General features: G+C 56.5%; 1 protein-coding gene across 3 annotated transcripts; it reads left to right on the top strand.

Moving 5' to 3' along the window:
- The first annotated feature begins 390 nt into the window (after positions 1-390).
- Positions 391-8,087, top strand: LTO1 (LTO1 maturation factor of ABCE1). 3 transcript variants are annotated; one of them, XM_055079901.1, is made up of 6 exons: positions 549-570; positions 1,226-1,262; positions 1,960-2,065; positions 3,175-3,245; positions 6,423-6,540; positions 6,824-8,086. In XM_055079901.1, the coding sequence occupies exons 1-6, from the start codon at positions 564-566 to the stop codon at positions 6,890-6,892; spliced, it is 408 nt and encodes a 135-aa protein (XP_054935876.1). In that variant the 5' UTR covers positions 549-563; the 3' UTR covers positions 6,893-8,086. The 3 variants fall into 3 exon arrangements, with proteins under 3 accessions (XP_007123746.1, XP_054935876.1, XP_007123743.1); XM_007123684.4 differs by lacking the exon at positions 1,226-1,262 and having other exon boundaries at positions 391-570; positions 6,824-8,085; XM_007123681.4 differs by lacking the exons at positions 549-570; positions 1,226-1,262 and adding an exon at positions 1,428-1,633 and having other exon boundaries at positions 6,824-8,087.
- Positions 8,088-10,613: the final 2,526 nt, after the last annotated feature.

Here is a 10,613-nt window from a genome sequence, read left to right as displayed (position 1 = left end):
CGTGCCTCCACTCCGGGAATTGCCCTTCCTGGAACTTTTCCCCTCAAAACCCCACTGGCAGAGCCTCCGGAAGCGTTGGTTCTTTGGTAACTTTTCCAGTTTTTTTCCCTGATTCCTTCCAAGCCGCTTTTGGCAGTTCGGTTGCATCTGCCTGGATTTGCGACGGCGAGGTCACGAGTCACCCGCCCCCCTCCCGGCAGCCAGCTGGATGCTCCCGGCGGGGAGCAGCTGACCCCTGGCGGGAGCCGGGAAGCGAAGCGAAGAGGCCTCGGGGCGGGGCCGCGTCCCGGCCCAGCTCCGCCCAGCGCCGCCGCCGCGCACGCGGCTTGGCCCCGCGCCGGCGCGTGCTGAGCCCTCCCGCGTGCCGTCCTTACCCGGCCTGCCCCGCGCGGCCGCCCCCGGAAGTGGACTTCGCCTCCTCAGAAGCGGTGCGTCCGTGCCCGAGGCTCGTGGGGCTGTGGCCGCAGCGCTTGGCGCCGGAGCTCGAGGGGCTGGGGTTGGGGGCGGGCCGGCTGCCGCCATGGCCGGGAGTCAGGACATGTTCGACGGCATCGTGATGGCGGATGAGAGGTGGGTAGGGGGCTGGGCCGGGCCTCCACCCGAGCAGGTCTGCTCTCAGTCGCTGGGATGCGGCGGCCACCCGGGCCCTGGGGGAACACGCTGTGGCTCAGAAGGCGGCTGGCGCGGGACGGCCCGAGATGCTGCTGTTTCTTCTTTGCTCATCGGCCTTTCGGGCGAGCGCCACGTGCCCAGCTGCTCTTCAAGACCCGCCTCCCCTGTCCGGGGCTGCCTCACGCATCTGCTCGCCCTGGTGACTGCCTCTTTTTAGGGACGCCCCTTCCTCGGGTGGGACGGACCTTTGCCATCTGGGCGCTGCCCCTTTTTCTTGTTTCTCAGTGGTAGGACATACGGCAGCATTCACGGACATGCTCTTAAGTGTGTCAGGCGTCATCCTTTTTCCTCCTGAGCCCCCGGGGAGCGCCTAGGGCTGTGACGCGGGGTGGGGGGGAACGGGGGAGCTGTTGGTTGCTTTGTGGCTGTCTTCCAGTGCCCTGCCCACGTGAGACATCAATAGATGTCAGTTAAGAAAGAGAGTGAACAGTAAACAGTCGCTGACGTTTATTTGGAGCTTGCTGTGAATTGGACTCTGAGCTAGGCGTCGTATCCCGTTATTTATTTTAGTCCCACTTGTGAAGTGGATCCTGTCCTTCCCCCTGTCTTTCAGATGAGGAGGCAAGGTCACTCGCAGGGCCACACAGCCAGTAAGTGGGAGCTACCCCCTCGGCCTCACTGGGTGCTCCAGCACACCCCCTTCACTTTGGTGACTGCAGGTTATGATGGTGCCAATTACACTGCTGGGCCTTCAAAGTGAGAACCTTTATTGTACGGCAGGCGCCACGGTCACGGTACATTTTGTGATCATCTGATGGCGTTTCTCCTTACTAGTCTCCTGAGATGTGATGGAAAGCCCGGTACATGTTGCAGAGTTTTTGGCTGTTTTGAAGCACTTGACCAAGCAGTCTAGCTTACAGACTCAGAACTGGGGCTCGATGACCTGGCTGCAGACGAATTACCGGGGAGATTTTGCAAAGCAGATTCCTGGGCCTTACTCCAGACTTACTGAATACGAGGGGTGAGGCCCCTGAATTTGTAACTTTGAAATTTTCCTGTGTGTTTCTGATATTATGCCAGGTTTGGGAATCACCGATTTAGCCCACCTTCCTCTTTGTAGAAGAGGTAAATTGGGCTTCCAGAATTACAGCGACTTGCCAGACGGAGAGACTTAGGGAGGGGTGGAGCTGAGATTGGAACTTAAGTTTTCTGGCTTAAATTTTGTTCTTTTTCTACAGTACTGGGTCTTGCCTTGCTTGGTCTGGGTAATGTGGAAGAGGAAAGTTTTTGCAGGAAGAATGCTCTTTCTCCTGTTTGTTTGCTCATGCTTCCTCTTCTCTGTTGCAGGTTTCACGGGGAAGGTTATCAGAAAGGCTATGAAGAAGGAAGTAGTTTGGGTATGATTGAAGGAAGACAGTATGGCACGTTACATGGAGCTAAAATCGGATCTGAGGTAAGTGGGACCCCCCCACTTAGAAAGGACTCCTTTTCTCTTACCATTGACAATTTGCCTTGATGATCAGTATGATCGAGCCACCACTTCAGGCCTCTTCACATGGCAGTAGGCTAGATAGAACGTTGACGGAGAAATCGTCTCAGAACAGACCCCGCAGAGGGTGTTGCTGTGTGGAGGTGATGAAGTCAGGTGGGCTGGAGAAAGAGAAAGCAAGGCCCGCCTCACCTCAGGCGACATCGAGTGTCACGGTGCTGCCCTGTGTCTTGAGCCCGCTGAATCCTCCCCCAGAGGGTGAGCACCCTGTGTCACGTGAGAACATGCCATTGCTACTTCTGTTGAAATTCCATAAAATCCCTGATTTTCCTTTTCTCCTGCCCTTCGACCTAGATTGGCCCTCACTTATGGAGGTAACTGGCCCTGAACAGTAACGTCTGAGGCTGTCAGGACTGTATTAGGTGTCTGTTGCTGCAAAACGAATCAGCACAAGACACGTAGGCTTAAGACAACCGTTGTTTATTATCTCACACGGATTCTGAGGGTCTGTGGTCCAGGAGCAGCTGAGCCGGCTGGTTCTGGCTCGGGGTCTCTGGATGCTGGAGTTAAGAGTCAGCCAGGCTGCAGTCAGCTGAAGGCTTGCTGGGGCTGGAGGAGCCGCTCCTCAGATGGCTGCTCACGCGGCTGTCCTCACCGCGTGGACCTCTCCAAAGGGCTGCGTGAGTGTCCCCGCGACACCGTGCGGGTGACCCACGTCGGCAGGGCAGAGGTGACACTGTCTGTTAGCGCCTCGATTCAGAGGTCATGTGCTGCCTCTTCCTGTGTGTTCTCCTGTTCATCAAGGTCACCCCGATCCAGTCGGGGCCGCACAGGGCAGGAATACCAGGGGGTGGGGAGGTGGGGTCCAGTGGGGCCACCTTGGAGGCCGGCTGCCCCGCGGGTGACCTGACCTCCAACTTCTGTAGCCTGGTGCCCAATGGGTGCTTGCAGAACAGCAAGAGAAGAAGCGCCACTGCCCCCTGGGCCCCCGCCCCCCTTTTTGTTTTGAGAGCTTGATATTTATATCAAGTACAGCTGTTGGTTAGTCATTTCACTCTTTCGTAAATTCACAGATCGGGTGCTACCAAGGTTTTGCCTTTGCTTGGAGATGTCTCCTGCACGGCTGCGCCACTGAGAAAGACAGGTAAAGCTGAGCCTTCTTTCTTCTTCAGTGTCTGGACGGGAAGTTCCGGTTTCATAGCTCACTCTGACCTTGGGCGGTTAGTGTCTCAGTCTCCTCATCTGTAAAATGGAGAAATAACCAGGCCGAACCTGAAATGTTGTCATGAGGTTTACGGGAAAGAGTAACTAGAAAGCGCCGGGCGCGTTTCTGGTGTTGGGTGAACATCCGTTGTTATTACTTCCCAAGGGTCCTCGGATCGCCCTCCCTTTTCCCTGGAGACCTTAGGGCGCTAAGTGGCCTTTAGTTACCCTGCCAGTCAAACCACGATGAAAATGATATTACCTTCTCATTCATCTTTCCTCTGAGCTTCTAACAAACGGAGCAGAACATTCTTGGTATGATCAGGGCTCAGAAATGGTGACTCCCTTGTCACTGGGTTTTTTAATGTAGCTGAAAGGTCTGCTAATGAGATGACCCATTTCATGTGTTTCACGGGTGTCAGGTGCCTGGAAGCACTAAGTAACCATGAGCTGTTATTTGTAGTGTTTGTAGCCTTTTAAAAAATAATTTATTTATTCTTGGCTGCGTTGGGTCTTCGTTGCTGCGCGCGGGCTCTCTCTAGTTGCGGCGAGCGGGGGCTACTCTTCGTTGCCGTGCGGTTTGCGGCGAGCGGGGGCTACTCTTCGTTGCCGTGCGGTGGCTTCTCATGGCGGTGGCTTCTCTTGTTCTGGAGCACGGGCTCTAGGCGCACAGGCTTCAGCAGTTGTGGCACACGGGCCCAGCAGTTGTGGCTCACAGGCTCCAGAGCGCAGGCTCAGCTGCCGCGGAGCACGGGCTTAGTTGTTCCGCGGCGTGTGGGATCTTCCCGGACCAGGGCTCGAACCCGTGTCCCACTGCGCCACGAGGGAAGCCCATCTGTAGCCTTTGGAGCGTGCTCTCGCTGGGTGCTGCTTCCTGAAGCCCTGGGACCCTGTCCCCACCCCCGGTCTTCACTCTTAAGCTGGAAGCGCACCCTCACGTGAAGGGCCGTCCTGCTGCTCACGGGGGCCAGCGCGGAGCTTCGGCGGCTGCTCTCTGTCATCTTGATGTCTGGTGGCTTTGCCTGGCCTGGGAGGGGTGCCAGCAGAGCGGATGACAGAGCAGCAAGCTGGCATCCCCCGTCCACGTGACCTGTCATCTTATTTGGAATATTTTGAATTTCTAGAACTTGGGCCACAGCCCTATTGAAACGTCAGGGTTGCTCAAGACGAGTCTGGGTGATTGTGGGCCCGCCCGCTCTCTGGCTTGTCCTGTCACTGAGCATGTGGGAGTTGACCGGATTCGTCCATCAGCCGAGGGCCATCTTGGGGAGATTTTCCTCTGAAGATTCAGCGGGAGGGGGCGGCTAGCTGGCGGTCAGGTTGGGGCAGTGGTTGGCAGCCCCGGGCGCCACTGGGTGGCGGTAGGAGCGGAGCGTGGCTCCCCACTCCCGGTCCGCGAAGGCGGGGTGGGGCGCACGGACTTGGCATGCTCCAGCAGCCTCCCCCTCTCCCTGCACCGGGATCTGCGGCTCCCGGAGGGCCCTGCACTGGGTGTGAAGGGTCTCGCACCCGGGGGCTGCCAACCCTAACCCCAGGGCAGGGGTTCCCTCCCTTCCTGAAGCCGCGTCCCCGGTCTGTCCGCCACCCCGCCATCCCCACCCCACCAGCAGAGCCCGGGGAGCCCTTTGAAACACAACCTAAAACCTTTATCTTAGAGCAATGGCTTTTGGAGTTTCTAAGTCTACGGTTTTTTAAAAAATGGTAGAAGACGGGCAGAGGATCTGCTTCTTTATGTTTCAAGTAAGGATGTTAAAAGAGAAACACCTGCCATGTGTGTTCTCATTCAGCGAGCTAAGGGAATTTGAACACCAGAGAAGCTGTGTGGAGAGCCGTATCTCAGCCGGAAGGATGGCGACCTCTCCATCAGGTGACCGTAGCTTTCTGACCCACCCTGAGACGCTCCTCTGCCCCTTCCGCAGTCTCGTGAAGGCTTTTTCCCTTACGCCGGCTGTGAGTGGGTCACACCCTCCAGACACGCACTGGCTTTGACCGTGCGACGGGCTGGGTGTGTCTGGAGTAGCTTCACTGACCGGGTAAGGCAGGAATGACCCGTTGCTGCTTGCAGAGTTGGGAGTGGGTGGTAGTCGTTGTATCGCGGCAGGTACAGCCATTTCCCTCATGTTGGCAGCTGCCTTCCAACTCCCTGGAAACCAAGCGCTTTGTTGCTTTAATTAACTCACTCCGACCTTGTGCGGTTTTGTATTTTCTCCAAGAGGTGGCCATCATCATTCTTCTCAACTGGTTTAAAAACCGCAAATGTGAGCAGGTCCTGATCCCTTTGAATGGCTCTTGCTTCATGCTAAGGATGAGTCCTTCAGGATTCCCGGGGATCAGATATCTGGCATGCTCCTGACACCCTGGGGGTCAGATGTGGTCAGGGGAGGGTGGCTCGGCAGGGTCGCTTGCCTGCGACCCAGAGGGCACCCACCCGCCCAAATGAAGCGAGGAGACTGATGTTTATCGCGCCCCTACTCTGTAGCACGTTCTGGGCTTTATCCTCCTGAGAGCCTGGGAGGTGGCCGTTAAGGCCCCTTTTACGGATGAGGACGCTAAGGCTCAGAGATGTGAAATACCTGAGTGCCTTGGGGCGGTTGTGCTCCAGGCCGCCCACCAGCCGAGCCCTTCGTCTTCCTGGCAAGGGGCGCGAGCTCAAACACCAGCCACTGGTTTCTGCCCTATGGATGGCGGGGGCTGGCCGGTTTACCTGCTGTTGAACTCGCAGAGGCCGTGAGCGTGAAGATTGCGGATCCTGGAAAATCCCCAGGTCCGGAGCAGGCAAGGCTGTGCCCGGCACTCTTTCCCGTCTGCTTCTGTCTGTCCTGGGGTCAGACCTGGGGACCGGCGGGTCGCACGCTTGTTGGCGTTGCCTTGGCCGCTGGGTCCGGATGGAGCCGTCCCTGCAAGGTGGGTTCGCTCTTGATGTCCGGCGGCGGGTGTGGGCGGGCTCACGTCGCCAGGTGAGTAAAGGTTGTTCAGTGTGACGACAGGTGTAGTCAGCGGCGCCTGAGGCCCGGCGTGCTCCGCACCACCGCTTTCAAGCCATCGAGCGGCATCGTTGTTAGTAAGCTGAGCCTGTTGTGTGCAAGGGACTAAAAATCTTTATTTCTGTGTCTTACAGCAAAAAGATGAAGGTCTTAGAATCGTTGATTAGAATGATTCAGAAATTCCCTTATGATGACCCTACTTATGATAAACTTCATGAAGACTTAGACAGAATTAGAGGGAAATTTAAGCAGGTTTGTGTCCTGTGTGTTTTTTTGATCGGGGTGCCTTGCTCAGATGTAGCTGGGGCAGCCCTGGGGGCTCATTTTGCTAATCGTTTTGGGGCCACCGGTAACATATAAATGGTCAGTAAAGCAAATCCTCGTGTATGTCGATGTGAGGAAACCGAGGACCATCTAGGGAACAGGTGTGAGAACTTCTTGAAGGGTGGCGACCTAGACAAGTAGAGCTGCAACTAGAGAGAGAGAGAGTTCTGCTGTAATTTAAAAAAACATTTTTTTTCTTTTGTGTTTTCAGCTTTGTTCGTTACTAAACGTCCAGCCCGACTTTAAAATTAGTGCAGAAGGTTCCGGACTTTCATTTTGAGGATGACAGACCCACAAAGACGAAACATCAGGGAACAGATGTTCATATGTTAAGTGTTTAAAAATGTGATTAAAGGCAAAACAATGATGGGGGATTCATTGTTTTGCAGGGAGAGTTCCAGCTTGGCTGCTGAAAGGGCTTCCTTCCCCCGAGGTCTGCTGGGTGGCCTCCGTGCCCCACCACGGGGCCCCTCCACATAGGCCCGTCCTTTGTTGGGCCCTGTCTGCTCTGCAGCGTGAACGCGGCCCTGGCAGAGCCCTCACCGGGATGCTCTTCTCTGGTCCAGGGTCCAGGCCCCTGGCTCACGGGTTCTCGTCACCTGGCAGGCCTGGCTGGATCTAGACTCGGGTTGGCTCTGGATAGGATAAACCTCCCCTTTACGCCCCGGGCTTTGGTCAGCGCTCAGAGGGACAGCTTTTTAAAAAATGAGAGCCACAGGGTTGACACGAAGCAGGTTAATGGGAAGGAGTGATGGGTACTGTGACATTTATTGACCCTTGAGATGTGCCAGTGCTGTGACCTGCTTCTCATGTTTTGTTTAGTCCCTTCAGGAGCCCATGAGGTAGGCGTTATTCCCATTTTATAGACGAGGAAGCTGAGGCCCAAGAGACTGCCTGGTCCAAGGGCAGTGGGCGGCAGAGCTGGGACTCCAGCCCCGTCTCCCGGTGCCGCTCTGGAACGCGCGGCGCAGCCACGGGCTCGGGGCCCCTGCCCGCAGGTCCCCGCTACGCCCCGTGGAGCCCGGGGGCATCTCCTGTGGCCGTGGCCGTGGGCGTCTGGCTGAGAGGAGCAGAGGCCGGCCCTGTCCCCAGGAAGCCGGGACGAGTTTTTCCTGTGTCCCTGGGTGGGTGGGGCTCTGCAGCCTCAAAAATGGTCAAAGGGAGGAGGCCCTGAAGGCCCCCGTCCTATGTGCAGAAACTTTGGAGCCTTACTGCAGCCTTCCTTCTAGCGTGAGTTCTCCTGTCTTCTGCCCGGACTTAAAAGGCGTCACCTGTACGTGGTGCGCGGCCTCGGGTGCGCCTTCATCACAGGCACCAGCAGCGCTTCTCTCGGGCTGGTGGGATGGTGGGCCTTTTGTTGTCGTTTTCCTGGGTGGATTTTTGTGCTTCCTAAGCAATCTATTTGGATGATGTATTATTTTTATGATTGAAAGAAAAAATAAAGAGTCTATTTTAAAGCAAAAGGCTGTCTGGGACCATTTTTAACGCAACATCTAGCGAATTCATTCCTTTCTCCGTGATATTTGGGGTTGAGGTACCAGGGTCGCAGCAGACAGCCTTCTGTTGTGTTTGTGTCTGCGTGTTTCATTAATATGCATGGAGGCAGCTACCGCGACAGGACGGCGCCTCGTGATGTTCAGGAAAGGGTCGGGTCCTGCTGCCCCTGGCCAGCCACCGCGTGCGTTTATCACTGACCTCTCCTGCCCCAAACCTCACTCCCCCGCACCCCTTCCGTCTCTCTCCTCTCAGCCTCTCCCATGCCAGGTGTCAGCCAGAGCAGCCGGCAGCCACTGCCTTCCCCCATCCCACGGGGCCGGGCTGCCTCATCGATCATCTTCAGGGACCCTGGACACCGGACTTGACCTGTGCCAGCCTGGCTCCTTCTTGGAGGATGAGACCCAGTTTCCAGGACCCCTTGGTCACCCAAGACAGATGTTCTGGATTACAGTACCAGACAGAGCCCCTGTTCGCGTCACAACCACTCTGTTCCTGTGATGCCACCTCCGGCGATGGGGTCCGGGGAGCTTGCTCTTCTGGCTGATGAGATGGTGGAGGACACCCGAGGGCTTCTGGGAAGGGTCACATCACCCTTGAGAGAGATGGTATCTCCTTTGGAAGTTGTCCTGTGGGGAGGCGACACCTGGAGTTATGACAGGCAGCTTGCAAGCAGCTACGGATGAAGCCAGACCTGGGCATGGCAGGGCCCAGCCAGAGGACCCAGCCCGAGGACACTGCTGAGCAGCTGTGCTGACTGACCCCCGAGAGGCACTCTGCTTGCCAACCTCGGTGATAGGAGCTGACGAATGCCCTAGTTCAAGGCCACTTCGGTAGGGCTTCCATTGTTTGCAGGCAAAGGTATCCTGCTGGCCCTCTCCCCCATCCCATTCCATCCCATCCCATCCCTCCCTGTCCACCTACACCTGGTCCTGTTGTTGGATTTCACCCCTTTCCAGGGGCTCGTAGATTTCCCACGGCTTTGGCCTACTTGCTCTTCCCTGTGGGAAACTCCCAGCATATTTTGTGCCACATTATTAGTCAGCCAGGGCTGCCATAGCGAATGCTGCACAGTGGGTGCCTTAAACAACAGGTATTCACTGTCTCCCAGTCCTGGAGGCTGGAATCTGAGATCCAGGTGTGGGCAGGGCCGGTTCCTCCGGAGGCCTCTCTCCGGGGCGTGTAGACGGCCGTCTTCTCCCTGTGTCCTCACACCGTCGTCCCTGTGTGTGTCGGTGTTGCTTTAAGGACTCCAGCCCTGTTGGATTGGGGCCCACCTTGATGACCTCCTTAAAGGCCCCATCTCCAAATATAGTCACGTTCTAGGTTCTGAGGGGCAGGACTCCCAACATGAATTTTGGTGGGGACATAATTCAGCCATAGGGTGAATACAGGGTGGCCTGTGATAGCCACCCTGTCTGGCTGCCTGGACAGACTTGGGAGAAAAGAAGTCCCTTTCACTTAAAAGTTGAAGTTACTTCGGGGCTTCCCTGGTGGCGCAGTGGTTAAGAATCCGCCTGCCAATGCAGGGGACACGGGTTCCAGCCCCGGTCCGGGAAGATCTCACAGGGCGCGGAGCAACGAAGCCCGTGCGCCACGGCTACTGAGCCTGCGCTCTAGAGCCCGCGAGCCACAACTCCTGAGCCCGTGCGCCTAGAGCCCGTGCTCCACAACAAGAGAAGCCACCGCAAAGAGAAGCCCGCGCACCGCAACGAAGACCCAACGCAGCCAAAAATAAATAGGTAAATAAATAAATTTTATTTTTAAAAAAAGTTGAAGTTACTTCATTTTATTTTTTTAGAACATTAGTAATTGGGAATAAGCAGGCTAATCAATCCTCCACCTGAACTTACCACGTTGGAACTATACTCTCAGAGGCACCGTGTTGGGTGGTGGGAAACACCCACCCGCACAGGCCAGATCCCAGTCCCGGACGCTTACTTCTACTTCACGTTCAGCTTGTTGTTTTTCTCTACCCAGTGGTGGGAAAAGAATGGAGTGATTTGGAGGAAGGGATAAGAAGTCTTATTTACCGAGTGGCTGCTCGTGGCCGTCTTGACCTTCCTTGGGTCACTGAAGTGTCCACAAAGCCTATGAGGTGGGGTCGCTGCCTGCCCCCCTCACCCCGGCAGATGGGGGCCTGGGGCTCCCAGTCGAGCTGAGTGATGTGCCAGGGTCGCAGTAAGTGGCTGACCTCAGGCCTGAGCACGGCGGGGGTCAAGGGGTTTGCTTAAATTATTCTTAGCCAGAACAGAGTCTCATTTTCCCGATAATTCACAGCCTGTCCGTGTGACCAGTCTTGCATCTAGCTGATCGCGGCAGAGACCGTCGGCTTTATGGGAAGGGACCCGTGCTGGCTGCAGTAGGAGAGGCAGGGACCGCGTGGGCCATCAGCTGCCCTCGACCCTCTGAGCGGGGCTCACTGAGGGATGGATGGGGAGCCTGGAGGCGGGGTGGGGGGCGTTCAGCTCTGCCTGGGGGACAAGGGAGTGGGAAGGTGGGCAGGA

The sequence above is a fragment of the Physeter macrocephalus genome, chromosome 18 (genome assembly GCF_002837175.3).
Source record: "Physeter macrocephalus isolate SW-GA chromosome 18, ASM283717v5, whole genome shotgun sequence".
Classification (NCBI taxonomy): domain Eukaryota; kingdom Metazoa; phylum Chordata; class Mammalia; order Artiodactyla; family Physeteridae; genus Physeter; species Physeter macrocephalus.
Note: the sequence above shows the minus strand (reverse complement) of the source record. Positions and strands in the feature narration are given on the sequence as shown.

What these genes read in the sequence shown, in the direction of transcription:
- LTO1 (XM_007123681.4), top strand. Translation starts at nt 1,461, where the DNA reads ATGGAAAGCCCGGTACATGTTGCAGAGTTTTTGGCTGTTTTGAAGCAC. An exon ending in AGACTTACTGAATACGAGGG is followed by an intron (nt 1,634 to 1,959) that starts GTGAGGCCCCTG and finishes TCTCTGTTGCAG; the next exon opens with GTTTCACGGGGAAGGTTATC. An exon ending in TGCGCCACTGAGAAAGACAG is followed by an intron (nt 3,246 to 6,422) that starts GTAAAGCTGAGC and finishes TGTGTCTTACAG; the next exon opens with CAAAAAGATGAAGGTCTTAG.